The 26,645-nt window shown below is 45.9% G+C and overlaps 9 protein-coding genes across 13 annotated transcripts in view; 4 read left to right on the top strand and 5 right to left on the bottom strand.

The window, feature by feature from the left end:
• Positions 1 to 4,380: 4,380 nt before the first annotated feature.
• On the bottom strand, positions 4,381 to 8,546 carry LOC117139542 (rho GDP-dissociation inhibitor 1). 2 transcript variants are annotated; one of them, XM_033301918.1, is made up of 6 exons: positions 8,391 to 8,546; positions 6,287 to 6,489; positions 6,115 to 6,224; positions 5,939 to 6,053; positions 5,404 to 5,409; positions 4,381 to 5,333 (listed from the first exon to the last, which is right to left on the bottom strand). In XM_033301918.1, the coding sequence occupies exons 2-6, from the start codon at positions 6,468 to 6,470 to the stop codon at positions 5,137 to 5,139; spliced, it is 612 nt and encodes a 203-aa protein (XP_033157809.1). In that variant the 5' UTR covers positions 6,471 to 6,489; positions 8,391 to 8,546; the 3' UTR covers positions 4,381 to 5,136. The 2 variants fall into 2 exon arrangements, with proteins under 2 accessions (XP_033157809.1, XP_033157810.1); XM_033301919.1 differs by lacking the exon at positions 5,404 to 5,409 and having other exon boundaries at positions 8,391 to 8,544.
• Positions 8,547 to 8,778: 232 nt separating this feature from the next.
• Positions 8,779 to 10,138, top strand: LOC117139541 (metaxin-2). 2 transcript variants are annotated; one of them, XM_033301917.1, is made up of 3 exons: positions 8,779 to 8,949; positions 9,017 to 9,726; positions 10,035 to 10,138. In XM_033301917.1, the coding sequence occupies exons 1-3, from the start codon at positions 8,866 to 8,868 to the stop codon at positions 10,039 to 10,041; spliced, it is 801 nt and encodes a 266-aa protein (XP_033157808.1). In that variant the 5' UTR covers positions 8,779 to 8,865; the 3' UTR covers positions 10,042 to 10,138. The 2 variants fall into 2 exon arrangements, with proteins under 2 accessions (XP_033157808.1, XP_033157807.1); XM_033301916.1 differs by lacking the exon at positions 10,035 to 10,138 and having other exon boundaries at positions 9,017 to 9,917.
• Positions 10,139 to 10,195: 57 nt separating this feature from the next.
• On the bottom strand, positions 10,196 to 12,393 carry LOC117139540 (Golgi reassembly-stacking protein 2). The gene is made up of 2 exons (XM_033301915.1): positions 12,191 to 12,393; positions 10,196 to 11,778 (listed from the first exon to the last, which is right to left on the bottom strand). Exons 1-2 carry the CDS (start codon positions 12,234 to 12,236, stop codon positions 10,430 to 10,432), a joined length of 1,395 nt encoding a protein of 464 aa, XP_033157806.1. The 5' UTR covers positions 12,237 to 12,393; the 3' UTR covers positions 10,196 to 10,429.
• A 289-nt stretch (positions 12,394 to 12,682) lies between these two features.
• On the bottom strand, positions 12,683 to 13,596 carry LOC117141782 (probable prefoldin subunit 6). Its single transcript, XM_033305414.1, has 3 exons — positions 13,384 to 13,596; positions 13,071 to 13,296; positions 12,683 to 13,011 (listed from the first exon to the last, which is right to left on the bottom strand). Exons 1-3 carry the CDS (start codon positions 13,454 to 13,456, stop codon positions 12,933 to 12,935), a joined length of 378 nt encoding a protein of 125 aa, XP_033161305.1. The 5' UTR covers positions 13,457 to 13,596; the 3' UTR covers positions 12,683 to 12,932.
• Positions 13,597 to 13,789: 193 nt separating this feature from the next.
• Positions 13,790 to 18,962, top strand: LOC117141780 (polycomb protein Su(z)12). 2 transcript variants are annotated; one of them, XM_033305413.1, is made up of 7 exons: positions 13,790 to 14,476; positions 14,544 to 14,590; positions 14,813 to 15,302; positions 15,357 to 16,209; positions 16,273 to 17,093; positions 17,731 to 17,889; positions 17,952 to 18,042. In XM_033305413.1, the coding sequence occupies exons 1-6, from the start codon at positions 14,287 to 14,289 to the stop codon at positions 17,880 to 17,882; spliced, it is 2,553 nt and encodes an 850-aa protein (XP_033161304.1). In that variant the 5' UTR covers positions 13,790 to 14,286; the 3' UTR covers positions 17,883 to 17,889; positions 17,952 to 18,042. The 2 variants fall into 2 exon arrangements, with proteins under 2 accessions (XP_033161304.1, XP_033161303.1); XM_033305412.1 differs by lacking the exon at positions 17,731 to 17,889 and having other exon boundaries at positions 13,794 to 14,476; positions 17,952 to 18,962.
• A 48-nt stretch (positions 18,963 to 19,010) lies between these two features.
• Positions 19,011 to 22,140, bottom strand: LOC117141779 (26S proteasome non-ATPase regulatory subunit 2). Its single transcript, XM_033305411.1, has 2 exons — positions 20,060 to 22,140; positions 19,011 to 19,991 (listed from the first exon to the last, which is right to left on the bottom strand). Exons 1-2 carry the CDS (start codon positions 21,980 to 21,982, stop codon positions 19,155 to 19,157), a joined length of 2,760 nt encoding a protein of 919 aa, XP_033161302.1. The 5' UTR covers positions 21,983 to 22,140; the 3' UTR covers positions 19,011 to 19,154.
• A 753-nt stretch (positions 22,141 to 22,893) lies between these two features.
• LOC117140677 (exosome complex component MTR3) lies at positions 22,894 to 24,072 on the top strand. The gene is made up of 2 exons (XM_033303731.1): positions 22,894 to 23,113; positions 23,172 to 24,072. Exons 1-2 carry the CDS (start codon positions 22,963 to 22,965, stop codon positions 24,002 to 24,004), a joined length of 984 nt encoding a protein of 327 aa, XP_033159622.1. The 5' UTR covers positions 22,894 to 22,962; the 3' UTR covers positions 24,005 to 24,072.
• Positions 24,073 to 24,089: 17 nt separating this feature from the next.
• On the bottom strand, positions 24,090 to 26,291 carry LOC117140676 (U4/U6 small nuclear ribonucleoprotein Prp3). Its single transcript, XM_033303730.1, has 2 exons — positions 25,074 to 26,291; positions 24,090 to 25,019 (listed from the first exon to the last, which is right to left on the bottom strand). The coding sequence occupies exons 1-2, from the start codon at positions 26,113 to 26,115 to the stop codon at positions 24,265 to 24,267; spliced, it is 1,797 nt and encodes a 598-aa protein (XP_033159621.1). The 5' UTR covers positions 26,116 to 26,291; the 3' UTR covers positions 24,090 to 24,264.
• Positions 26,292 to 26,378: 87 nt separating this feature from the next.
• Positions 26,379 to 26,645, top strand: part of LOC117140672 (chromodomain-helicase-DNA-binding protein Mi-2 homolog) — a 28,276-nt gene continuing 28,009 nt past the window's right edge. For both annotated transcript variants that reach the window (XM_033303723.1, XM_033303722.1), the window contains exon 1: positions 26,379 to 26,553. In XM_033303723.1, the coding sequence (XP_033159614.1) occupies positions 26,517 to 26,553 (37 nt within the window). In that variant the 5' untranslated portion in view covers positions 26,379 to 26,516. The remainder of the gene's footprint in view (positions 26,554 to 26,645) is intronic.

The raw sequence follows: 26,645 nt of genomic DNA, 5'->3' as shown, positions 1-26,645 counted from the left end.
TTTCACCGCAAATTCATTTGCAGTCTAATAAATTATTGACGCGGAAAACACACAGAATATGTGTGTGTGACACACGCCTTGGTTTATGAGGAGCAAAAAATACCTCTTCACAATTTCGCAGGCAGCATTTTCATGGAGCTTTTGGGGGATTTGGGATTTGCATAAATAATAATGAAATTTCAGCAGGCGAATAAGCAAAAATTAAAGCAGCTTCAAGAATCAGCGACCATTAAAAGGCAATTTGTAGCGAGTAATGCCAGCGAGTGGAGAAGCCAAGGATCAAGGAGGCAAATTAACTAATTGAAGGCTCAAAAGGACTTTGAATAAATTGTGTGGACCGATAAAGGTGTCTCGTCTGCCGATAGATTAAAGCCGGCACTGGTAATGGCCATTCCCCAAGGTCATCCTTGGCAATCGATGACTTCCCGGGGTTGGCGGCATGCATAATAGATTCCCAGATCGAAATCAAAACATGTTTACCTTCGCACGGCGCTCGGAAAAGTTAGTCCTGGCTCAAGGATGTCCCTCCTCCGACGGAACAGCGACAGGTGGGCGAGTCAAGAGGATACCTCTCTCCGTGGATTGACAGCTCTCGTTGGTTTGCACTTGAACTGAAAATTATTATAAAAGGCGTAGGTGAATCATTTCTGCAGAGCTTCAGCCACTATTAGTAGACCTCTAAGAGTAATTATTCACTTATTAAAAGTTTTTAACTATTTAAAAAGTAATTTCAAACAGAGATACCATTTAAGAAAGCGTACTTATCTACCTTTCCCATTTTTAGACTTTTATTAGACCCTTAAGACTTCGTATTCTTATAAAATGAAACGATTATGGTTTATGGTACAAGTTAATATTATTTGAACACTTATTTTTATGAATTTAAAGAAGGTTTGGCTTCTAAAATAAAACGAAATTGCATTCTAGCTGATGTTCCTAGCCCTCTAATCATTCCATTATTTATTTTTCATGCCCAACTTTAAGTGAAGTAAATGATAGTTTAATGAATGGCCATTAAATGTCAGTCATTGGCATTTGTTGGGGGTCACAGGCAATAGAGCTACTAAGGTTATTCTTTTTTGCATTTTTAATGGCCTTCCGCGCGGTAAAATCAATTTTACCCAACTGGCAGGCCGAGATTGTTTAATTTTTCACATGCTCGCTGAATATGTAAGGACTAAAAAGTCGACAGTTGGCCGAGGCATAAAGCCTAATTAGGAAATATGCTGTAATTAGTGCGCGTCACTTAATTAAAGAACTGCAAACTCAAGAGAAACAACAGCAGAATTCGCAGCAATAATAAAGCCCAGTTGCCTCGGGATCTGTGTCCTTTGGCACACAATTAACTGGCTGCCTTGGAAGTGTGGGTGCGATTCTGTGTGTATGTATTGAGGCGGCAGCTTGTTGACATCGCCTCGTCCTTTAAAGCGCCTGAAAGTATGCTGTGTCCCTTGATACATTCGACACATTCGTGCAGTCCAACAACAAGTTTAAATTAGGGTTAAATTGCTTGAATTTATATTACAAATTCCGGGTAAGCGCCATAAACCATAATGAACATCAGCTACTTGGGCATTCAGTCCTTTAAAACCAGGAACTCCATTGCAGATTAGATTTATAAAGGGATTTTTTCAATGCTAAGCTCAAAAAAAATATATTGCTATATTTAACAACAAACTAGGATGGCCAATATCAAAAATCAATGCCAAAATGTAAATGAGCGAATAAATATATTCAGAAATCATGCGATTTCCTGACCAGCTTTGCACTGAATCTCTAGCAGAAAAAAAAGGCCCAACAAAAAAACAACAAATTCAATATAAACGCAAATTATTTTTGCTGTCCGGTGGGGAAAAACGCATAAAAAAAGGGAAAACGCAGAGCTTTCAAAAAAAATATATGCCAATTGTGGTGGGGGGTTTGAGTTTGGTTTTATGTCCTGTCGACCACGCACAAATCTGATGACTAACTCCAGAGTTTTCTGACGTGTTCGACACTCCCCTTTAAACTTGGCCAACTTGCGTGTGCTCACTTAAAGCCACGAAAAGTATTAAAGCCATAAAAACTATTTATAACTTTTGCGGGTGAAGGGAAGGAGCACGTGACGCAATAAAAGAAATAAGTAGGGTTTTTAATCAGAATTTAAATGTAAATATAATTGGTGCGGTTGCAAGCTGACAAAAACACAACACTTAATTAAACCACAATTTTCAGATCACCTTATTCAACCACTAGTTTGGCACTCATAACTAACAGCTTTATATGCATAGAAGAAAATATACGCAATAATAAAAACAATAGCTGCCCCCCTTGGTGCTTTCTATCTATTTTCCACAGACAGCCGTCCACTGCGAATGTGGAATAAAATTCATCATACGCCACGTTGGCCCCTTTTGGCTGGGAGCAGGATGAAAGTTTCGCACGTTGCTCCGTGTGCTGACCCGCATACGAAATTAGAGGCCAGCAGAAACCGAAAAGTTGCCAAATCTTTGCTGGATTTAATTATGTTTAAATAGGCTTAGCTAAAACTTGACATAGAGCCAAAAAGGAATTCAATAAAGGTGTATGCCCAAACATGAGTTCTAAAATGAAATTAATTGAATTTTGAACAAAGGAAGTTTAATTCTGCCACATGACCAATTATAATTTGATTGCTATATATTTCCTTTAACCTTTTGCTGTGTGAAAATTATTAAATCTCGTTAACAGGATAAGAAATAAATAAATAAATAAATATTTTAAAATCATGCCAATGGGCAAATTGCATAAATGCAAACACATAAATCCCATTAGCGGCTATAAAAGCTGTGCACACATATAGCCATTTGTAGAGATTAAATATGAATTTTTGCAGCTTGACATCAGCTGCATTTCATGGCTTTCCAGTGCAACAGATGCCAGTAATCCCAGTGCCAGTGTTGGGGTATTCAGAAAAAATACAAAATGTATTTATTCAAGAAAAATGTTAGCCAATATACAAGATTTTACACTTGAATAAGCCAAATGAAGCTTAAACTACTATCTTTCTTTACATATATTTTTATTATTATTAATAATATAAATTTTAATGTTAATGTTTGCCTTCACAAACATAATGAATATGATTTAAGCGAGCACTAATTTCTCTCAGTGCACACTGTGCGGGAAAATAACAACAAGGTACCGTTAGCAGCGATGCCTACACGTGGACAAAATGGCCGCCATTCGCATTTCCGCTTCCGTGCGCGGGGTGAGCACTTTGCCTGTTGCGCTTTCTGGTCTGCTCTTTGATTGCATTTCATGCCTGCTTTATTATCCGCATTCTGGACGGCTCCTGTTTTTTTCCATTGGCCGAGCTTTGCTGCAAATTTCATTGAGCCCCAGCCCAGGATGCAATGGACCATAAAAAGGTGCAGCGGCGGGACAATTGGCAGCATCGGGCAAAAGGCCACATTGCCACACAATGCGGTGGAGTGCGGAATGTTGGAATGTCGGATTGAACAATGCGGGCGAAGGCTGAAATTCGACGGCCCGTCCGTCAATCAAAATATCCTCGACGGACAGAGATAGACGTTCGTGTTTGATGCAAAAATATTGGCATTTCAAAGGTAATGTTAGAAGGACTCGAACTGAACGGGCATGCTAAAAGCCTTATATCTGCAAAACCATTTGGGAGAGTAAAAAGTTATATTATATACGATACTTTGCTATGAGCAAAAATGTGAAAATCGTAAAACAAGTAAGACTTCTTTTATGTATACATACAAGTTTTTGTTAGTTGCTTACCTGTAATTACTTTTCACGTAATAAAAACAGTGTGTACTTATGTTTCAGATTTTTTTTGTTTCCCATCCTGGAAAATCGCAGTCTTAAAGGACTCCAAAAAAAGACACGAATGCCCCAGGACATGTTCCGAAAACACAAATGATTTGTTTTTCTTAAATTACGCCATTTTTCTGCTGGCAACTATAGCAATTTCCGAACAAAGTAACTTACTTATTCATGCAGGTTTTCGCGATTCTGAAGACAAATGTGCGTTGGAATATAAAATGCGGTTATTATTATTTTCTTTATTGAAGCGGCGCTTGTTGGGCAACATGCTGCTAATGTCAGGCGCAACAAGAGGCTGGCAACTTGTTGCTGGATGCGAATGTAAACAGAGAAGTTCGTTTCACAAGCTCTCTCTTTCGTACACCTTGAAAAATATTTGGTGGCGGCCCACATGGCGGATGAGTAATTCTGGCCACAATTTATGACGTTTGCCCCTTGGCACTGTAAGCTGATAAGCATTATAAAGTGTGAAGCCAACTTATCTTTGGCTACGGAAAAATCTGTGCACTCACTGCCACTATAATTTATGGGTTACCCATATCATGGAAAAATAATTCGCTTACTTAGGCGTTTATTTTAAAATATGTATACTTTATTCTTTATTGCTCTTCGGTTGCATTCAATCAGCTTTCGCATATATGGTATGTTGTACACAAAAAATACACAGAGATATATAGTTAGAATAATGTGGATTTAAGTGACTCCATGCCGCACAAACTTCAAATGCACAATAAAGTATCAGCTTTAGTTGCATTCAACAGTTCGTGTTGCACGATTTTAGTTCCTTTTAGTTTTGGGGCGACTTCTTCTTACAATAAGCCATTCTCCATTCTTCAATTTTAAATACACAGCGAAATGCAAACAACTTTCTTAAAGTTAATTACTCAATTGTTAATCTGTTTGAAAATGTATGTTAAACATAGGCAATGGCATTTAGAACCAAACGACTGATTGACTGACTGGTTGGCTGACTGACTAACTGACTGACTGACTGACTGGCCTAGTGACTTGACTTGGTTTTGACTTGACTCATTGAGGACTTAGGCGAAAAATGCTCTACATCTGCACACATTCAATTTGCAAATAGGGTATCAAAAATACTTATCATGGCTTTACATTACACTTTAGTTACAAAAATATTTAAAATTTAATACCGTTAACAAAAATACTTGACGATCAATTACACTTTTGGAAAAATTCGCTTACACTTTTGGAACAAAACTAAACTCATTTACAAGACATGTTTGAGGGAAAACAAAAAGCGTATGTTGTATGTTGTAAGTTGTGTGTCGTGTGTGTGTTGTTGTGTGCTGTTCGGTGTGGCAATTAGGCCCAGTCCTTTTTGATCTCAAAGGTCCAGTCCCACTCCAGATGTATGTGCTTGTCGTCATCCGTGAAGACCGAACTGACGGAGTAAGTGCCGCGGGAGAATGTGCCTGAAGGTGCCTCCTCGGCGGGCGTCAAGTAGAACTGAATCTCCTTCTTCGGCGGATAGGAGCCAACCATATGCTTCATCTTGTCAACTATGGAGTAATGCGAAAAGAGAAGGTTTAGTAGGGATTTAAATGTAGGGTATGGCCGGCACCAGCTTACCCACAACTTAAAAAATTATACATTCCGAAATTTGGGTTTGGCATTGGAGATAATGGAATACAAGTTATTCTCAACACATGACTAAAGTTAGTATGGCAATTGTGAAAAAAAGGATATAGGCAGCACTGCAAAATCCCAACAAAAGGGTTGTCCCATTGAACCAGCTTTTACCCATTGCTAAAAACAAAACTCGACTGGCCCGCACAAAAGTCAATCAAAAACTGAGGTGTAAAACTAACAATCTCGCGTCAGCATGGAAAATTGAAGACCTAGAAGTGCTCGCATAGTGTAACGCATGGAAACTAACTAAAAACAAGTATCTTTTGACATGGTTTTAATTTAATTTTACTCTTACAATACTGGGGCACTCGGTCAGTAAATAAATAAATAAATTGATATGCAATTAAGGTAGAACAATAAAGAAATATCATAGCTGTGCCTTAAGTAAAGACAGCTAATGCTGATGGAATTAAGACTGTAAATCTATTCTATATTCTGCAAATATAAAATTTAATTCTTATGTTTAAATACTCACCATTAACACCCAAGCGAGAAGTCTTTTGAACATACTTAAGGCCATGGACTATTTCACGCTGCACAATAAAATCAATGCGCACCTTGTACTGAACACCTTCTTTGATCACAAAAAGCTGTCGAAATAGGGTTTTGATTAACAAAAGTAGTCGTGGTTAGATGGCTAAGGGTATTTACCTGCTTTTTCAGCTGACTTAGGTCACCGGTAAGATCCAACTCCATGTCGTCGCGTCCTTCGACGACGAGGGCCAGTTTCTTAACAATAACTTTTCGGGGATCATTGGGTTCTGGGTAACAAAGTGAATGCTTTAGTATACTCTACTATAAGAGGCCAAGTTAGACGGCTTACCAACAATAATTTTCTCGGTCTGGGCGGCACCCAGGAGCGCCTCCTTGTAGCGCCGCAAGCTCTCGTCCTCCTGATCGGCGGCCATTATCTCCTCGATGGTCTTCTCCGGCGGCGCCTGGTAGTTGGCATCATGGACATCCTCGTCGTGGTGCTCGGGATGGTGCTTCGTCTCTGTTTCGGCCATGATTGTTGTTAACCTAGAACTGTCCAAACGCAATTGTTTGTTTATCAATCAATTACATTTAAATGAGAAGCGACGTTCTTAATTGTTGACTTGCTGCTTCGGATTTTGCTTAGTACGCGTCGGTTTCTCGGGGAGCAGCTTGTGGGTCATAGGCATATTTTTAGTAGTGTGAGTAACATGTTGACGATAATGATGTTGTTTTATATACACATTTAATGGCATGTACGCCACCATATCTGCTACATCGTATCGGAGTGTACGAAAGTATTCCTCGTTCAAAAAATGGAGGAAGAGTGCTTTTTTCTTCTGAAAATTGTCGCCCTAAGGAGATTTGAGCTCATGATGACTCAACAATGCAGGGCGGAAATTCGAAAAAAAAACTGCCATCTAAATATATTTTGAGTAGCTAGAATATGTGTTTGTACAAATTACAATGTTAAATAAATACCAAATAACAGCGATTCCAAATCGCAAACATATTCCATATACTCCGCTACTGATTACGTTATCATTCGGTGGCCATAAAGTGGCTTTATTTACTTTTTTTTTGGCAACACGAGTGCCTCTGTTGCGAACAAATGTAGCCACTTCATAAGCCCGTTCAATAATATTGATTAAATTTCAATTATTAACGCATTGATGAACTGACGTGTTGACTGCCAAGGGGGCGGGGCCAAGGGGCGCTCGACCTGCAGCTGGTCCGCTCGCAAAGTAAAAAAAGGTCCAACCAAATACGGAGCGGCAGTTAGATAAGGCAGGCGAACTCGACGCAGGGAGAGGGGGCGGATATCGGCATTGAATAATATTGACCAGAACTGGGAACTGGCGACAGAAAACCACACCCCACCGCCCCCCGGAAAATGACTTTATTGTTATCTTGCTTTGTTTTCCACTATCTAAATACACGTCGCCAGCTCTCTGTCCATTTTCAATGAATGTTGGGCCAATAATAATTCTCGATTCTCCAGATTTGGCTTTATATATGTATATGTACATATACAGTGTGCCCGGGCAAAAAAAAATAGTACATGAAATTGAAATGTTATTACTTGACATCAAGTTGTTGTTGAGGTAATAAAATTGTGTCTATACAAAACGATTTTGCAGGCCCATGTGTACATACAGTCGTAATAATAATGTATTTCTCAGTTTTATCAAAGCTAATAAATATTTATCTATCTATCTGCATTTTATTTGTATATGTAAATATTATTGGTGCTTTAAAATCAATAGTTTGAATCTTGGTATTGGTTTTTTTTAGATCTCATCGTTATATTTCAAAATTAGGCATGAGAAAAGCACTTATAATTTCTCTCCGTGCTTGTGTGGGAATGGCAAAAAATAATAAACAAAAAATGTTCGGACTAACAACGCAAGTTTGGGCCAATAAATACAATCGCAACAATTAAGGATGGGTGAGAAAAGGTAATTTCAAGAACAACCTGACCGAACTGAAAATTTGAATTCCAAACAAATGTGCCAGCGTCGAAGGAAGTGCAAGCGAGAGGGCTAGCCAGAATGAGAGAGTGAGAGGGAGAGGACCCCCCGCCAAAGTCAAAGTGTGGGGATAATTCAGGGAAAAGTACGAACCATGCCACTTTTTTTTCTTCTCTTTTTTTGATAAAGAAATGTGCACGAAGAATGTTAAAACCAGACGAATGAATCACACACACCAGCTCACAGACACACACACACAAACTCACACTGAGGCCGGCACATGAATCGTCACTGATTTCCAAGTAGAATTTTTGGGAGTGGTTCTTGGCCTGCAACTACATGAATTTGCTAACAACGCCAGCTTGTATTCAATTATTATAATAATATTAGTTATATTTTTATGATGTAAAATGCATTGAAACGCACCGCACTCACACACACACACACACACACAGTTGCAAGTTGGCGACGACGCGCACTCACCCTTTAATATGCGAAATTAATCAAATAGTACGATTTCTGCAAATTAATCACTGAAAAGTAACTGTATGTTATATTTTTAACAACTTTTGATAACTAACTTTTAAACAAAGCAAATAATATAAAATAAGAATTGCAAGTGTGAACGTGTGCCTTGGTGGACAGAATACCAACAAGCGAGATGGACTTGCAAAAGTCATCCGTTCACACTGCTATCCAAAATTACTTGTTATTTGAAAAAGTTTTTAGTTTTGGGACAGCTTTCCACCTAATCTATTCTATGACTTGTAAGTACATGTTAAAATACGAATTATTAATTAATTTAAATAGTAGGGCAGTTTTTGCAGAAATGCAATTTCTAATAAGAATCGCTGTTTGGTTCTTGTCAGTCTGGCAACGCCGGCAAACAGCTGCTTGTTACTTCATCGGCGATTTCGGTGTGCAAGTTGAAAAACAAAATTTACTCGGTTAATTTACAATGAGATCCCACTACCTGAGCCAGCTAGACACGGCCGACAAACTGTCCGCCGAGCCTTGGCCCGAAGACGCCACCCTCTACCAGGTAAGGCGCTCTATAGCTCCAGAATCTTCACTAACATCAACCTTTCATTAATGTGCATTAAAAAAAGCCATATGAAGCGGAACAGATCCTGCTGCCGGAAAACGCCAGTTGCCTGGCCGTGAAGGCTTACCTGAAGATGTGCAACCTGCCCTTCGGTATTCGATCCTGCGCCAACGCGGAGCACATGTCGCCCGGCGGCAGGATGACCAAGTTGCCCTTCATCCGCGCAGGAGCATTCATCTTTGCCGAATTCGAGCCGATCGTGAACTTTGTGGAGCAGAAGGAACTGGCCATTGGCAGCTGGCAGGACGAGGACGAGAAGGCCGACATGCGCACCTATGTGTCCCTGGTGGAAAACATCTTCACCATGGCGGAGCTGTACATTAGCTTCAAGAACGAACGCGTCTACAAAGAGGTAACAGCGCCCAGGAACGGAGTCGTCTTTCCCTGGCCCCTCAATCACATGCAGAACTATGGAAAGCGGCGGAACGCGCTGCGTCTGTTGAAGGTCTATCAGTGGAACGACCTGGACATCGACAGCGTCATCGACAAGGTGGCCAAGTGCTGTGAGACGCTCGAGTACAAGCTGAAGGAGTCGCCGGAAACGCCCTTCTTCTACGGCGATCAGCCCTGCGAACTGGACGCCATCGCCTTCGGCCACCTCTTCAGCATTCTGACCACCACGCTGCCGAACATGGCGCTGGCCCAAACGGTGCAGAAGTTCAAGGACTTGGTCGAGTTCTGTCGCTTCGTCGATGAGAAGTACTTTCAGACCAGGTGCCTGCCCAATTAGTTATACGTAGTCGTCGCCTTGAATGTTTATAAATTTAGTTGCTCTTGTCTTTTCTTTTCAATCGCTTATTTATGCAATTCTAAATGCCCTTAATACCAATCGTCGCCTTAAGTCACTTTTATTTTTCTACTAGCATTTAAAAAAAAGGTTATTTTACTGATTTTGCTGCCATTATTGTCCTAAAATCCATGTGTAAATCATTTGCACAATACACTCAATCTGCAAGTTTCTTTAAACGGAGATTTGCAATTCTAAAATACTTATAACGATATTTACTTCATTTAATTTTCAGCAAATAACTTTTCGGCTAATGAAATTGTGTAAGTAAGTATTTGTTATAATACATCAAATAAATTGTCGCTTAGCAAACCAAGCAAAACAGTCTTGATTTTTGAACATTGTTGCCTTTTTCTTTTCACACTTTTGAAGAAATACAAATGCATTGAACGCTCGTTTATGTAAAGACCTTAAATACACATATATTTTTATTGATTTATTGTTATAATTAATTTAGATTATTATATGAATGCAATGTACACATCTTTGCATGCAGCTGGCCAATCCCATCGCGCCACTTGTGATATCTGCTAACGCAATCATACAGAACAATCAGATGATTCTCGAAAATAAAAGCTTAACGACAATTTGTCCAGGTTTAGCAGTTGGTCCATTAGCCCAGTTGAAGTCTTAGTTTCCAGCCTGATTCACTGCCGGTCCGGCTAATTCATCATTGCCTTGCGCCGGAGCAGCGACAGCCTGCGGTGGTACTGGTGGCGCAAACACATGGGCCATCTGCGGCGGCAACGGCGTTGGCTGCGTGGGAAACAGTCCGCCCATGGAGGGCTGCACCTGCGGATATGACGGCACTGTCTGGGCACCGGCTGGATAGGAGAGGGCAGCCGGGGCCGACATGTAGGCCTGCTGTGGTGCAGAGAACATGGGCACAGCCGCCGGCGCTGCCGTGGCCTGTGGAAATGGCAGCTGGGCAGCGGGTATGCCACCTAGAGTAGCGTTCTGCTGCGTACTGGGATCGAAAACGCCGGGTATAAAGATGTTGGCTGGCGGCGGCAGTGGTTGCGCTGGTGCGGGCACCTGAACCTGTGGTTGCGCCACGGCCACGTCAGCCACCACTGGCGGAGCGGGAACGGAAACGGGCTCGGCAATGTTGGCCTGCGTTTCGAGCGCAGCGGTTAGGGCATCGGTAGCCTCATCCGGATTGAAGTAGGTCTTGAACAAGCTCTGTTGTGCCGGTGGCTCAATAGTCGGTGGTCTGACCTCGGCGTTTGTCGATCCAAAGGTGTTGGCCAGCGGCGGTATGTAAGGCAACGTTGGTGAGACCACAGCGGATCCTGCATGGGCTGCTTGAGCAACAGCCGGTGCCGCTCCTCCGGCAGTCAGCAGCGGAGCAGAGGACTCCGCGGAGGCAGCAGCAGGAGCAGAAGCGGAGCTACTGGTCACTGGCTCTGCCTGCACGGGAATGCGATGCAGATAGCCGAAGCCAATGCCGCAGCCCAGAGCTCCCTCGCCACCCCAGGCGGTATTCGGCTTGATGGTCACCTCGCGGCAGGCGTCATCGTCCAGGTTGTAAACGTACATCTTCAGCGGCTGCTGCTCGTGCGTTTCGATCAGCGTGAACAGGTCGTCGTTCTCGTGCCGTATGGCATCTGCCCCAATCACGTAGTCGCTGTAGGCTCGCAGTCCCGCGAGTTCGGCTGGCGAATTGGGATGTACTTCGAGTATGTGCCAGACGCTCTCGTTGGCGCCCTCGAAGGAGCAGAACCGTATGCTGACGCCCAGCAGCCCCTGGCCACCCCAGTTGTTGCTCGGCGTGAGGGTCAGTTCGCGGACCGTCTGCGTCTTGCTGGAGTAGACGGTGAGCCGCACCGGCTTGTCAACGTTCTGGCGAAGCAGCTCCTTCAGCATATCATTGTCCTGGTCCAAGCGTGTGCCGGCTATTGCGACGATGAAGTCGAAGAAGGCCTCCAGTCCGGCCTTTTGGCCCGGCGAGTTGTCCTGCACCTTGAGGACGTGGTAGCCTGCGGAATATGGATTGTGAATTTCATGGGCATACTTCTATATATTTCTATGTGATGTGAGCTACTACAGGCAGATATGCTTTATCTGGATAAAACTGTACAGGCGTGATTAGAGGAAGGAAATACACACCATATAAACTATAAATTCTATGATAAGAATGAAGATCGTGGGTAACATATAAAGTAGCGTATTTACATTAGGCATGACTATGATGTCACGATTGTAATAATGCGATTTCATTATGTTTATTAATTTGGTTTGATTCTAGGCTTTGGGTTTTCACAAAGCTGGACAGGCTAGACCAGACTAGGTTCGCCTTTATCCAGGCAAGACTCTAGCGCTCTTTTGATTGGACCAGCGGCAGGTTTACGTTTACGTGGTCCGTGGCGAACAAGTTGTTTGCCCACTTACCTTCGGTGCCGCCGCCGGGAACATGGATGCTGTGGCTCGAGCCCATCGTTTGATTGCGTTCAGGTCAAGCTCGAATCCGGAACAGGGATCTGACTTAAGCGACGCTTTGGAAACCCCGATTTATATTCTGCCAACAAATAAGTTCTGTTCTTCGTGGCAACTTTTTGTCGCAGTTTTTAGTGTGGCAGCAGGTCGCCGCCGCTGGAATGCCACAACTTGTCCAGTGGGTGTGCTAAAAGCTACAGCTGATCCCAACATTTTAGTAGGGGAGTTCCACCGACAAAGATAAAATTTGCAAAAAATACCAAAGGTATTTATAACTCATTTAGAATATAAAATAAAATCTACATCAATTCAATTTTTTATTTTTAACATATAACTTCTTGCTAAATAAAAAGAGTAACTGGTAAAATGTTACATTTAATAAATGCGCTGCACAAATTTAATTACTAGCCATTTAAAATGCAGTAAATCTTCATAATAAAACGTATGTTTCAATATAAAAATAGGGCAATTATTTTTAAAACTTTTTTTAGCTGGGAGATGGAAACAATCTTTTTTGAAAATAATATAGTTAATAATGTTTTAATGCATCCACTGAATCCACATTATCATGCTGTGTTAAGGGTTTCATGGGTTTTATTAATTTTAAGATAAAGCGGTCGTGCCAGTAGAGTTTCGAAAGCCACTAAGCTGTCCCAAAATAAGTTATAAATTAGATGTGTGCGGGGGTAGAAGGCCTTTACTGCATGGCCGCCGCCACCTGACACTGCTGTTGGTATTTGGCCACGGATTCCTGATGCTTCAGCATGTCCTTCTCCCTGGATTAAATAAAACGAAAATGAAAAAAGGAAAAGGCAAATAGGCGATGGCCACTCACATGTTCTCCAGGGTGTCGGTGCAGCTCTTCAGCTCCTTGGAGATGTACTCCATGCGCTTTCCGACATTCTGGCGCGACTCCTCCAGCTCCTGTTTGACCATAACGGGCCCGAAGAGCTTGTAGACCTTGTTGTCGGGGCCCAGAAGATTCAGCTCGTCCAGGACCCACTTGTTCTCGTTCAGCTGGCTTTCCAGCATTTCCCGCTGCTTTACCATCTTCACGCAGGCTGTGCAGGAAGTTAAATGTACATATATTCCATGCACATAAGACGAAATTATGGAACTTATCCACCAGATGGCTGGCATTTACTCACATTTCTGCAGGTTCTGGTACGCCTTAAACTCGGCCTGCATCTTTTTATACAACGCTGCGCTCTTCTTGTCCATTTTGGTTTAGTTACCGCAGGTGTTAGTTCGGAATTACGAGTTTAATGAGACAGTTGCTTCACCGGTTGTTAATAATTTTAACAAAATTTCGGCTTTCGCATGTGAGTAAAGCGTGCAGTGTGCCCAAATATGGTTTGCACAAAATTGCAGAAAATGTCGTCGTTGCCACATGGCTGTAACTGGGGTGATTTACAGCACTGCCCAAAACAGCTGTCTGAAATGTGCACTAATTACTGTCTTTCATTCAATTTACTAATTAAAACGAGGAAAGTATATAAACGAAAACCTTTAAAAAATGTTGTGTACTAAACGGAGAAGTAAATGCATTTGAAATCAAATTGCTTGAAGGACTATCAAAACAGTGTTGGCAAACGCCCAACGTATTAGGACTGGCGTTGTACATGCTTGACATGACCGCAAAAAAATAATGCTTTCATTTGCAATGTTTGGAAGCAAATAAAGTGCTTAATCTCATCAACTTAAACAAGTACAATGTGCATATGAACAAATTAGTTAGTCAGTGTGCAAGCGCTGAACAGCAAAACAAAAACATTCGTCATGCAGTCGTAGCGTTGCTAGTGCGCCCATAATAACGCTGAGACAAAAGCAAAAGATTTCGCGCCGAAAAGGAGGACGGCAGAAAACACGCATAGCGCGGCGGAAAAGTAACAAAAACCGATTATAAATGGACTCTGATGTGGCGAAAATGTGTGCCAACTAAAAGCGATTGCGTGCGGTTGTAATTGTGATCCGTGGAAAGCGTACCGCCGTCAGTACCGCCCTCGCCCTTCGCCCCCGCCCCCGTTCCCCTTGCCAACAACACAAAAACAATGGCCCCAACGAAAAAACGCGAAAAAGACAGTAATCCGGATGGTTCAGCCGCAAATGGCATTAATGGCCTCACCCATGGAGCACCGGACGCGAGCAATGCTGGCTCTACTGTACCGCCGACGGGCGAGGGTCAGGTCAAACTCAATGGCCACCAGCAGGAGCAGGAACTCTTTTTGCAGGCCTTTGAGAGTGAGTAGAACCTGCGGTTGTTGTGCCTTCGGGCCATCGAGTAATTCGCCGAATACTTACATTTCAGAGCCCACGCAGATCTATCGCTACCTGCGCAATCGACACGAGACAAACGTAAGTTGATATCCCTTCCAAGTATTTGTGTCCCATACATCACTGCGAACTAAGCTTCAAATAAGAGACTCCTCGAATTCAGGTTACACAAAATCGCAATTAATACTCAGCTTCAACTGAGCTGCTGCAGTTATGGAGTTATCTTAAATCACCTTAGAAATGTCTAGGATATTTAGCTCCACCCTGCACCACTCATTAATATATACCCCTTCTCAAATACAGCCCATCTTCCTCAACCGCACGCTCAGCTACATGAAGGAACGGATGTCGCGGAACAACAAGAAGCGGATCAGCTTCCAGGTAAACTCCATGCTGGAGAGCATAACACAAAAGTCGGTGGCGGTGAGCCAGAACTACCTGCACGTCATCTACGATTCGCTGCACGAGAAGTTGCCGGCAAGGTTGGACAACGAGTCTGGCGAGGATCTGCTGCAGGAGCAGCTGCTCTGCGAAGCGGGCGAGTCTGTGAGTGTGGAGACCACGCTGTACAAGATCACACGCAGCAAGCGAAAGGACAGCACGCTGGACTTCCAGGAGCTGCTCAGCAAGTGCTCACAGATCGTGTACAACCCAAAGGATCGTGTGGGAGAACATGCCACCATCAGCATTCCTCTCCAGACGATGCGGCCAATGGGTGAGCAGCACACACTGTACAAGCTGCTCTTTCGCATCAAGGTGCTGGCGCCAAGTACGTGCAACGATGAGAATGCAGGTGAGTTCTTTGCAAAGCGCCCAGTTGGTCTACAAACTAATCCGTCTTCTGCAGAAACTCCACCGATTAAGCGGTCGCGTCGAAATGAGAAAATGTTCGGGTCGGAACTGATATTGTACGAGAAGTCCAGCGGATTCATAACCGAAGGCGAGTACGAGGCCATGCTGCAGCCTCTCAATTCCACCAGCATCAAGTCCTTCTCACCAAAGAAATGCACCTGGGAAACGATGCCCGATAGCTACATTCCACTCTCGCTCACCTACGACGTCTACCAGCAGAGTCCCATGCTCAAGTTCCATCTGACGCTATCCAATGAGCAGCTGCCCGAGATGATTTCCGCTCCGGAGCTGCAGCGTTGTGTCCAGCATCTGGATGCGGTGGCCGAGATGAACTACAACAACAACAACTACAATAACAACAACAACTGCAGCGGATTGAAGAATGGTGGTGGCGGGGGCAACAGCACGTTGTGCAAGACCACACCGGAGCACATTCAGATCGTGTACAACTTCATGTACAGCAATAATACCCGCCAGCAGACGGAGTACACCCAGGAGCTGAACTGCCCGTGGTGCGGCCTGGACTGCCTGCGTCTCTATGCTCTGCTGAAGCATCTAAAGCTTTGCCACGCCCGCTTCAACTTCACCTACCAGCCGGCTGGAAGTGGAGCTCGCATAGATGTCACCATCAATGATGCCTACGACGGCTCGTATGCCGGATCGCCCTACGACTTGGCCGGTCCGTCTGGCTCCTCGTTTGCTCGCACCTGCGGCCCCGTGCGACGCACCTCGGTCACCAGCCTGATGGTGTGCCGGCCAAGGCGCCAGAAGACCTGCCTGGACGAGTTCCTGGAGCTGGACGAGGACGAGATAAGCAACCAGCGATCGTACATTACCGGTCACAACAGGTAAGGCGCCACTTAAAGGCTGTACATAGGATAAGCAAGTAAAACAAATTCAAATCCATGCAGACTCTACCACCACACGGAGACTTGCCTGCCCGTGCATCCGAAAGAGCTGGACATCGACTCCGAGGGCGAGAGCGATCCGCTGTGGCTGCGCCAGAAGACCATCCAGATGATCGACGAGTTCTCCGACGTGAACGAGGGTGAAAAGGAGTTGATGAAGCTGTGGAACCTGCACGTGATGCGTCACGGCTTTGTGGGCGATTGCCAGCTGCCGATCGCCTGCGAGATGTTCCTCGACGCCAAAGGCACTGAGATTGTGCGCAAGAATCTCTACCGCAACTTCATCCTGCACATGTGTTCGCTCTTCGACTACGGACTGATCGCAGCCGAGACGGTCTACAAGACGGTACAGAAGCTACAGGGTCTGCTCAGCAAGTACGCCGCCGGCCAGGAGCTGATGCAGCGGCAGCGCGAGGAGCAACTGAAGTACTGGCTGGATGTGGGCATGCACAAGAAGCAGGAAGACCCCAAGACACTCAAGTCACCCCAAAAGCCAGCACCGCCCGCAGACCAAGCATCTACCTCCTCCGCATCCACCTCTGGAAGTGGTTCAATGCAGCCACCCAAACGAATGCCGGCTCATCTGAAACGAGGCAGCGCAGCGTCCTCCCCGGGCGTCCAGGGCAAGGCCACTGAAAATGGCACCAACGGCAGCAGCAGCAGCGGTAGCAACAGCAAGAACGTGGCCAAGAAGAGCGCCGACCAGCCGCTGAGCACCCTGGCCAACACAAGGGAGCGACGCTCCGAGCAAGGCCAGAAGCGCAATGTCAGCGGATCGCGACTGGCGGCCACACCAGCATCGAAGCGCAAGCTGAGCTCCAAAGGTGAGTGCCGCATCAGCATGCAGCAAGCATTCCCCTCTCATCCCCATCGTAGTCATTCTATCTTTGCTTTTTTTTTACAATGGCTTGGGATTACAAACAGTAATCTGACTAAACTTTATGTCTTATGAAAAATGAATCGTCTTGTAGATTTAAACATAATTGCAACTCGATAGTGCTAGCCTTATACATATATACAAAATCAAAGTATAGCTATCTTATTTGGCAATCCGAATTGCTCAGTTATTATTTGAGATAAATCTTATTTTTGTATAGTTCTTTGAATTGAGACAATGAAATGCCATATATTTTGTTCTTTGTAATATGTGTAAGCTCCTATTTCCCCCATTAAACATATCATCATCAATTGCGCCACCCAAAATAACTTTATGCAGATAAACTGATAAACTGATAACATATCCAAGACAAGGAATCGCTACATGCATCTTCATATGTACAAAACATCCAATGCATCCATCCAACATCGTCATGAGTTCACAATGAAAGCCACCGATCAGTAGCAAATCCCAAAATTCAATCAAAATTGTATCGTTTGGACCTTTTTCTTTCAAACCTTTCGCTTTTCCTTTGGACATTAACTGAATTCCTCCTCTCACTGTGAACGCGCGGTCTGTGGCAGATGTGGAGCAGGCGGCGGATGCGCCAGAGGTGCTGGCCCACAGCGATAATGCTGTCGATGTTGGTATTATTGATGATGAGTGTGGCGGATTTGGTGCCGTGGGAGTTAATGGAGTTGCGAGCCCGGTTGCCAACAACTGTGTGGGCAACTAACTCAGTAGTAACTTGAATTCAACTTGCATTTGACGCGCTCTAATGGTATATGTTTTGGACCTTTGCTAGATAATACAGTGCTTACCAAGCGGCAGCGCTACAGCGACGGAAGTCCCGGAAATGGACACGGAGGCGGAATTGGAAGTGGAGCCAGCCGCAACAAAAGCAATAACCATTCACTGCCAGCAACCAGTAACAACGCCAGTAGCAGCAGCAGCAAACGCCCGATTGCCCGGCGTCGCTCCACATCGGAGAGGAGCAAGGCGAGCGGATCGACGGGAGGAGGAGCTGGTGGCGTCCGCACCAGGCTATCGGTGCCGGCCAAGTACGAGAGGCGCTGACGCAGGCGCCGCCGCTGCTGCTGCTGCTGCTCCAACTCCTCCTCATCCTCATCGTCCTCCTCCTCCTCAATTATCGCCTCCCGTTGACCACATGCATCGCAGGGCTTAGTTTGTTTAATTCGTAGACGCAATGCCGGACCAGGCCATTTTGCAAGCCCTAAGTTTATTGCTATATATTCTATTCTATTATGTTGTGTTATATTTTAACCGATTTATCATGTTGGACATTTGTTAAGACTTGTGTCGAATTTGAAATTGACCTCAAAATCGTTCATTTGGTTCGTTGCTACCAGTACGCCACAATTGTATCTAAAATCAAATATACTTTAATTCTAATTTGGCAGTTACTTAAATTTAACAAATCTACAGGGCTAATGGAAAACTAAATTCAAAAGCGATTTGAATTCCCATGCTTACACTTTACATCTCTTTTTTGGATTGTGTGAGCCAAGCTTTTGTGGCGAAACAATGAGACAATTTTATCATATGTAATTAGTGCAGAGTGTATACAAATATATATATATATATATTTACAGCAGCAATAAGTAAGTCTATTTTTAAAGTAAAGTTCGTACAAGCGAAACAAACTGCTCCAAAAAATCCAGCAAGAACCTATCACTAGAGCCTACGACTACATTTATATATACGTATACATGCATAAATAAAAATCCACTTCGAGCACACGCAAAATGAATATTGCTAAAAGCCACTGAATAAAGTTTGCATATATATATTTTCACACAATGCGTTTGTGTCGCCTGCAATGGGTAATAAAAAGAGCACAGCGTTTATTCTTTATAAGTAGATATATTTCGTATCAATTGAATCGTTTGAATCAACTGCCAGCGGGGAGAACAAATAATTATTGGGAGTTAGTGGCTGAACTTCAATTTCTCGCATGACCTTAAACGTTAAATGTTTGAATGCACTTCTATTTCACAAAGTTGGGGTTCTTTTTGAGTATAACGAAGCCCTCCATGACCGGGGTGAGGGCCAGATACTCATCGGTGGCCAGCTCGGCGCGCTCGCCAATGGCCAGCAGGACGGGCGTGGTGTGCGTCTGGAAGCCGGTGATGGTCTTCGGCTTGCCTGCCTGGCCGACCACATCGATGGCGATGCCGACGCGCACAGGGACCTGCAGCTGGTTGAGCTCCTCGTCGAAGGTGATCAGCATGCGCGCCTGCATGGCGGGCACCAGTGTGTAGAGCAGATAGTGCGATCGGTTCAGTATCAGGTTCTTCACATCCAGCAGGGAAACCAGCGTAGCCATCAGTCCAGCGACGGCCATGGGGTTCATCAGCTGCCTATCGCTGTGGTAGGGACTCAGCGAGAGAGTGCCCTTGCCCAAGTGCGTCAAGCTCTGGGCGATGCGCACCATGAACAGATTGCTGGGATCCTTCGAATGGTACTGCGCCAACTGGCGCAGCATGGAGGCCAGCCGGGCGTTATTCGTGCCGGCGCCCACCAAGCCCATGGCGAAGATCGCATTGTGGGCCACCTCGGCGTCGCTGTCGTGCGAGAACTTGCTCAGCGTGTCGATGATATTCAGCTTGGGATTGGAGGCGGATATCAGGCCCAACGCCAGTGGCACGGCCCGACGGATGGCTGGCTCGCAATAGCGCAGCAGGTTTCCAAACGAGCGGTATGCCATTTCGGCGCCAATGTCCTCGCCCATGGCGATCAGGGCAATTCCCAGCACGGCGATCGATTGGGTGGCCGACAAGTCCTTCTCGCGCTCCTTTTCCTTCTCTTTCTCCTTCTCCTTGTCCTACAAAGTTAATGAATTGAAGCAATTAGCTAAGGAACTAGAAAACGAATCACGAAGTGTGGCATTACCTTATCCTTGCCCTTGTCCTTCTTGCTCTTTTCCTTCTCGTCATCGGCACTGGACGTCTCGTAGTGATCGGAGCAGATGTGGAGCAGCTGTTGGATCTTGAGCACGTTGCCAGTGCCAGCGTATGCGCAAATGTCCACCATGGTAGTGGCCATGCTGCGGTACGGCTCTTCCAAAACCTCCAAGGTCATCATCACGGCTTCGGTGGACTTCTGGCGGCCCAGGTAAAGCAGACCCAGACCCAAAAACAGGAACCTCGTGTAGGTGTCCTTCAGATCGGCCTTGGTCAGACCCATGATCGTCTGCAGCAAGATCTCGGTGATCTCCGAATTGCACGAACCAACACTGATGAGACCCAGCGACAGAGCTGTAATACCCAATATCTCCACGCTGGCCGAACTCTTGTTGTTGCTGCCAAACGAGAAGACCGTCTTCAGGGTGTCGATCACAATGGAGCGATTGGAGCCAGCGTAGGCGATGCCCAGACCGAGGATGGCGCCAACGCGCATGCAGGAGTTCTGGTTGTCGATGTAATCGGAGAGCAGGGCATGAGCCGGATCGACCTCGTTACGGATGCCGCAGTTGACGATTCCGCAAGCCAACAAAGCGCCCGACTTGATGTTGTCATCGGTGGAGTACAAGTACTTATCGATCATGGTCAGACCGCCATCCACATCCCACAGAAGGATCAAACCTAGCGATGCGGTGGCCGAGAGCATGCCGTGCTCCTTGTTCTTGTACAACCATTTGTTTCCGTCTTCCGACAGCAACTTGTCCACCCCGAAACCGGCGTTAACAAAACCATTTACAAAGCTAGCGGCTAGATTTTGCTTGGCAGAGTCAACCTGGATGGATGCAAAGCGGGAGCGCGAGTTGTCCAAATGCGACTTGTAAATGTCCTCCGGCGTTTTGGGCTCCATGATGTCCAGTTCGCGAGCTAGATTGAGGAAATGCTTGTTCAGATTAGCATTCGACATGATCTCCATGAGATCATCGTAGTCCGGCACCGATTCATCCAGCTCCAGGCAAATCTGTTGGCGGGCCAGCATAAATGCCAGCTGCTTCTGCATGGCCGGCTCCTTGGGCTCCTTGAAGATCTCACCGATCTTGTCCATATCGTTGAGCATCAACGCCAGTCGCATGGCCTGTGTGTACTGGTTGAACTTGCGCGACAGCTGGAGCGCGGTTTCCAGGATAATGGTGTTGTCCGGGTCGGGAACGTACGGATAGCAGGACTGCAGATAGAGACAGACGCGGGGATAGGCCGACTCGTCCACAAAGTCGCTCAACAGGTGCAAGTGATCGATTTCGATCAGCAAATCGCAGGCATCAGCCTCGGCATTGTGCTCCATATTGTAGGGGATGATCTGCTTGACCAGTTCGATGAGCTGCACGCGAAAGTCTCCCGTTGTATCGTGATAGTGGGCAGAAATTTCGCCAGACAGATGACGCACATACTCATGGCCCCAGTCCCCGATGCGCTGCTTGCGATCGCAGAGGAATCGGTAGGCCAGGCAATCCTTGCCGCTGCCCATGGTCATCGAGAGCACCGAGATGATGTCGGCGCACAACTGGCGAGCCTGCTCATTGGGCATGTGCTTGTACACCGTCTTCATGGTTTCGTAGTGCGGGCGCATGAACTTCAAAGGCTTGGGCACCGAGGTCATCGACGTCGTGGAGGCCCTGATCAATTTGGCCATACTCTCCAGCGTCGGCTGGTAGAGCTTCACATCCGGCTCCTGCAGGTGCTGCACCAGCAGCTCCAGCTCCTCCTGCAGCTGCTGGTCCTCGTCGGAGAGCTCCGGCTGCTGCTCCTTGTCCTTGCTGTCCTTCTTTTCATCCTTCTTGGCCTTCGGATCCTTGGCATCGCCTTCGGATGCCGCCGGCTTCAGCGGCTTCTTCTCCAGCTTGGTCTCGCCCGTCATGATATCTTTCCTGGCTTGTCTGACTTAAGGGATTTAATTGGCACTACGTTTGTTTCGATTGTAATGCGGTTTATGCGGCTTTGTTCCCCTTTTTTTCGTTGTTGAAATTGCAGAATTACACAGCGCTTTTTGCAGTGCGACCGTGCTGCGAACGCCAGGCTATGCCGCGTTTATTTGTTTAAAATACCAGAATAATCAGCTACCGTTACCAAGAGCTGGTCACATTCCAATAGTGATGGCAGTGACTTTCACTTTAACGATTTTTAAGGGCCTTGCCAATCAAAATTATTATTGAAAAGTGATAGAGATCAGAAAGCTAAAAATTTTTGTGTATGTATGCGGGTTTTTTGAAAATGTCGTGATATGCAGATATTTTAAATATATTTTTTACATCCAGCCCTTGCAGTTGTATTAGCTGTAATTCCTTGATACGAACGGAGATCTTTCTCCGGACGAATTTTTGGTATAGTGGCGAGTCCCGGTAAGCAAAAATGGGTCTCTTGATGGTTGGTTAGGATGTTAATGGATCTCCCTAATTCCAACTTTCATCCTGCGTTAAAAAAGTATCCTTAATTTTTTCGTTGAGCTTAGGAAAATGATTATTCCACTAACATTCTGTGCCGAGTGGATTTGGGTTGTCTTAAGCTTTGTTTTACAGGGTATTTTTTCTCTTATCAACAGAGAAAATAGTACCAAGAAGAAATCAAAATTTTATTCAGACATTATAAATAATTAGCACAGTCTGCCTAATAAGAAGACTTCGTTGAAGATATAAAATAAAGATGATTATTTTCTTAAAAGGTTCTTTGAAGGACTTCATTCAAATACGATAACCTACGATAAGCGATACAGAATCGGTATAAAATGTATACAAAAATACTAGATTCGTATTTTCGATTCGTAATCGAAAACTTAAAAATCGTTGGCCCACATGTGAACTCAGTTTGTTTATTTTCTTATTCAAACAAAATTATATTAATATGTTAACGGTGAACCAGACGAAGAACACCCTGCTCGATGGAGCCTCCATTGAGGAAGAGCCGTACATAACTCTGCAGGAAAGCGAGGATTTCTTTGAGAGTCTTGACAAACCGGCGAAGGAACCCAGACAATTGGCACCTAGAAACACCTGTTAGACTTGCACATCCTTATTTGTAATTAAATTTCTCATACATCTTGCGATTTACAGTCATCCGTGCCGGTGTGTTGACCACAGTGAGAGGTTCCGCCTACATGGAGTACGGAAACACCAAGGTTCTGGCCATTGTGGCCCCGCCAAAGGAGCTAATCCGCGCCAGCGCCCGCAGAATGAACATGGGAGTGCTGAATTGCTATGTGAATTTTGCGGCCTTTGGCACAGGTGATCTGGATTCGGTGCCGGAACGGGAACGCCACCTGAGCAGCATGCTGACCAAGGCCTTGGAGCCGGTGGTGTGCCGCACGGAGTTCCTCAACTTTCAGCTGGACATACGGGTGCTCATTCTCGACGATGACGGCTGCCTACTCAGCACTGCCATCAATTGCTGCGGAGTGGCTTTGGTGGAGTGCGGCATTTCCACCTACGACTTAATTACGGCCTCCACAGCTTGTATCTATCGGGATCACGTCTTCCTGAATCCCAGTGCCAAGATCGAGGAGCTGCTCTGGAAGCATCGCAGCAACAGCGGCACCGATAGCACAACCAGCCCATCATCCGCCCAGGAGCACGGTCTGATAATTACCGCCAGCATGGACACCTTTGAACAGATTGCCCAGTGCCAGCAGTGCGGATATCTCAGTCCAGACACCTATGTAAAGCTGCTGGATTACACCCTGGACATGAACAAGTCCCTGAGAGAACTAGTGAAAGGCGTGCTCACGAAGCGGGTGAAGGAACAGCACGAACTGGATCTGCGCGAGAAGGCCGAGACCGCTCTAGAAGATCAGCGGCTGGAGGAGATAATCGAGAAGCTGAAGAAGCAAGGACTAGAGGAGTTTATCCAATCGAACATCCGGGAGGATCCCTATGTAAAGAGGCAGTAGTTGGTTGAGAACAAACCATACTGACACAAATCCCAGATCTAATTAAACAACTCCCACCACTTAAAAAATGACTACTACAAATATCTAGAGTCCAGACAAAACTTTTATTCGTTATTTTTGCACTTCCAAAGTTCCGAATAGCTTCGAAAATAATAACATCAAATGCGTAGCGCTTCAAAACTTTAATTCAGACTTGTATCTTTTCGAAAGTGAATTTGTATTACTGTAGTGTATTTAGTAATTCTTAAAATGCCTTTTGTCTACTGCTGATCCGTGGAGGCCTCAAGCACGGCTCCTGAGTAGGCCAGATCCCAGTAGTGTTCGACCTGGTGCTTCTGAAAGAACTCACGGGCCATTTTTTCCATGGGAAAGATCTTAAACTTGATCTCGCCAAAGTGCCGTCGCTGACTAGTACCCTCCCAGACGAGCACGCATGAGTTGGGCACGTCCTGGCCGTCGTTGCCCTTGGCGATGTCCTCCTCCCACTTGATGCGCGTTAGCATGAGTCTGCGATACTTCTTCTGCTGCTTGGGCCCACCCTCCACGACAACCACACAGCAGTCGCGGAACAACACCACGCTGCCGGTCATCTGCAGCTGCTTGGCATTGGTCTCCACCTTGAACTTCTTGCTCTGGTTGTCCTGCAGATCTCGTATGCGATAGACGCTCACATGTACTCCGCAGCTGGTGTCCTCCCTCAGCTTGCGCTGCTTCTTTTCGCTCTTCTGCTCGCTGGTCAGCTTGCGCGCATTGTTGGCATCTTCGTGCGCCTTCTGCCGCTTGGCCATCTGCTCGCGCACATGCTGCTCCATTTTGGTGGGATCTTGCACGGCCTCCGAGCCAAGGACTCGCATCAGGTTGGATATGCGCAGTTTCGGCTCTGGTGGAGCCACCAAACCCAGTCGGATCTTCTCCTGCTCCTCCTTCCAGGCCTCGCGACGGTTCTGGCGACGAAGCTTTTTGCGCTCTTTCTTGGTGAGGAATACCGGCAAATACACTGGTTTCAAGGGCTCATCTGAAGGAGTAGGTGGTTAGTTGCTTGTGGGACATGTTCTAGCTTTAAACTTACTTGGCGGCTTCATTTGTGTGGGATGCTCTATAAGGTTGGTTATGGCTGTTTGGCGTATGCTTATCTTACCGCTTGCCTCGTCCACTGTCTCCAGATCCTGGGTGAGTATAACTGAGTCCCACCACTCCATGGCAGGCACATCGTCCGGCATGTCCTGTTTGGGAGCAATCAATGCCAGTTTGGTGGCCGACGATATGCCAGTTTTCCGGGCTATTTGCGAAATCTCATTCTGAAGCCGCTCCAGCTGGCTCTTCATGCGCATTCGTTCGGCCAGCTGCTGGAACTTGCCGGGCTCGTGGAATCTCAACGTCCTCTTGGTTCTAACAGTGGGCTTCAGGGCTATGCGTTCGTCAAAGTACTTGATAGCTTCTTCCTGGGCCGAAGTGCCCGACTCACTCCGTTCACCCAACCCCGTTTGGCGCTGGAACACCTCTCGTTTCTTGGCGCGTATGTTGGCTTTCAATGTGGGTGTCACCGTGGGTATATTAATGGTACGTCCGCTTTTGTCCACAGTGCGACCTTCATCGTCCAGGATCAGGGGTTTGGGTCGTTCCTGCGCCTGAGCAGCAGCTGCAGCGGCGGCCGCTACCGCAGTGGGCTGAATCAAACTGGCCAAATTGCCAGTAAGCTTGGCCCTGATCTGCGCCTGCAACTCGGCAATCTTCCTGGCCTTCTCCGAGTCCTCGGGCGTGGGCTTCTTCGCCAGCGCTTGAGTGGCTAGGGCGACGGGCATTCCGATCGATGGAACTGACGCCAGCAGCGGATCCTTGTCCCTTAGATTACTTAGGGCACGCTTGCGTTCCTCGATCTCCCGCTGGGCATGGGCCATCATCAGCTTGATCTGCGTGGAACTCAGCGAGGCGAGTACGGCGACCTCCTCTTTCTTCTCACCACCGCCGCCATTCTTTTCCGGGACATCGAAGCGGGATTTCTTGGGCGCTTCAAGGGCGCTTCCACCACCACTTCTGGAATCTGAGGCTGCAGCGCGCTTTTTGGACAATTTCTGTTCGTCGCCATCCTTGCGCGTGATAATGGACGACATAATTCGCAATTAAATGGGTCGGACTAAAAAGTAAATGTTATTTACCAACTGCTTGGCACATTCCTTGAGCTTAAATCAGCGATTTGCAATTCAAAAAACAATACACAAGGTTTTTGGTCTTTGGTGAAAAATTCTGCGAAACACGTTAGGACAGGGTCGTTAAAGAAACATAAAAGTCAGGGTTGACATGTCGCCAGTGTGACCGTTTCGCTCCGTTTTATCGGGGTGCAACCCTAGTTCTCTCACTTTTTTGTCGCTCTCCGCTCCGCCATATTTGTTGAAGCCGCTTACAATTGTCTATTTTTTTTCTCGTCGTGTCTGTGTGTGCTTAATTATTTGTTGTGGAAATTAAGACAATTTCGTGTGCTTAAACAGTGTAAAAGTTGCATTCGAGTGCTACAATGGCATCGGAGGAAGAGAATGACGATAATTTCCAGGGTAAGTGCATTGTTTCAGTCGGCCAAATGTCGGCGTGAAAAAAACTCGGTCCGACCGTCGCTCGGTCAGGCTAAGAACCGTGGTCATGTTCA

This window comes from Drosophila mauritiana, chromosome 3L, assembly GCF_004382145.1.
Source record: "Drosophila mauritiana strain mau12 chromosome 3L, ASM438214v1, whole genome shotgun sequence".
Classification (NCBI taxonomy): domain Eukaryota; kingdom Metazoa; phylum Arthropoda; class Insecta; order Diptera; family Drosophilidae; genus Drosophila; species Drosophila mauritiana.
This window is presented reverse-complemented; position numbering and strand designations above follow the sequence as displayed.

Coding starts and splice junctions, on each gene's coding strand:
- LOC117141780 (XM_033305412.1), top strand. CDS start 14,287: ATGGCCCCAACGAAAAAACGCGAAAAAGACAGTAATCCGGATGGTTCA. Junction 15,303..15,356: donor GTGCAACGATGAGAATGCAG/GTGAGTTCTTTG, acceptor CGTCTTCTGCAG/AAACTCCACCGATTAAGCGG. Junction 16,210..16,272: donor TACATTACCGGTCACAACAG/GTAAGGCGCCAC, acceptor AAATCCATGCAG/ACTCTACCACCACACGGAGA.
- LOC117140677 (XM_033303731.1), top strand. CDS start 22,963: ATGTTAACGGTGAACCAGACGAAGAACACCCTGCTCGATGGAGCCTCC. Junction 23,114..23,171: donor ATTGGCACCTAGAAACACCT/GTTAGACTTGCA, acceptor TGCGATTTACAG/TCATCCGTGCCGGTGTGTTG.
- LOC117141779 (XM_033305411.1), bottom strand. CDS start 21,982: ATGACGGGCGAGACCAAGCTGGAGAAGAAGCCGCTGAAGCCGGCGGCA. Junction 19,992..20,059: donor AGGACAAGGGCAAGGATAAG/GTAATGCCACAC, acceptor TTAACTTTGTAG/GACAAGGAGAAGGAGAAAGA.
- LOC117139541 (XM_033301916.1), top strand. CDS start 8,866: ATGAGATCCCACTACCTGAGCCAGCTAGACACGGCCGACAAACTGTCC. Junction 8,950..9,016: donor AAGACGCCACCCTCTACCAG/GTAAGGCGCTCT, acceptor CATTAAAAAAAG/CCATATGAAGCGGAACAGAT.
- LOC117140676 (XM_033303730.1), bottom strand. CDS start 26,115: ATGTCGTCCATTATCACGCGCAAGGATGGCGACGAACAGAAATTGTCC. Junction 25,020..25,073: donor CACACAAATGAAGCCGCCAA/GTAAGTTTAAAG, acceptor CTACTCCTTCAG/ATGAGCCCTTGAAACCAGTG.
- LOC117141782 (XM_033305414.1), bottom strand. CDS start 13,456: ATGGACAAGAAGAGCGCAGCGTTGTATAAAAAGATGCAGGCCGAGTTT. Junction 13,297..13,383: donor GTACCAGAACCTGCAGAAAT/GTGAGTAAATGC, acceptor CTTCCTGCACAG/CCTGCGTGAAGATGGTAAAG. Junction 13,012..13,070: donor ACCGACACCCTGGAGAACAT/GTGAGTGGCCAT, acceptor TATTTAATCCAG/GGAGAAGGACATGCTGAAGC.
- LOC117139540 (XM_033301915.1), bottom strand. CDS start 12,236: ATGGGCTCGAGCCACAGCATCCATGTTCCCGGCGGCGGCACCGAAG. Junction 11,779..12,190: donor TCCCGGCGGCGGCACCGAAG/GTAAGTGGGCAA, acceptor CATATTCCGCAG/GCTACCACGTCCTCAAGGTG.
- LOC117139542 (XM_033301918.1), bottom strand. CDS start 6,470: ATGGCCGAAACAGAGACGAAGCACCATCCCGAGCACCACGACGAGGAT. Junction 6,225..6,286: donor GACCGAGAAAATTATTGTTG/GTAAGCCGTCTA, acceptor TTTGTTACCCAG/AACCCAATGATCCCCGAAAA. Junction 6,054..6,114: donor TAAGTCAGCTGAAAAAGCAG/GTAAATACCCTT, acceptor CTATTTCGACAG/CTTTTTGTGATCAAAGAAGG.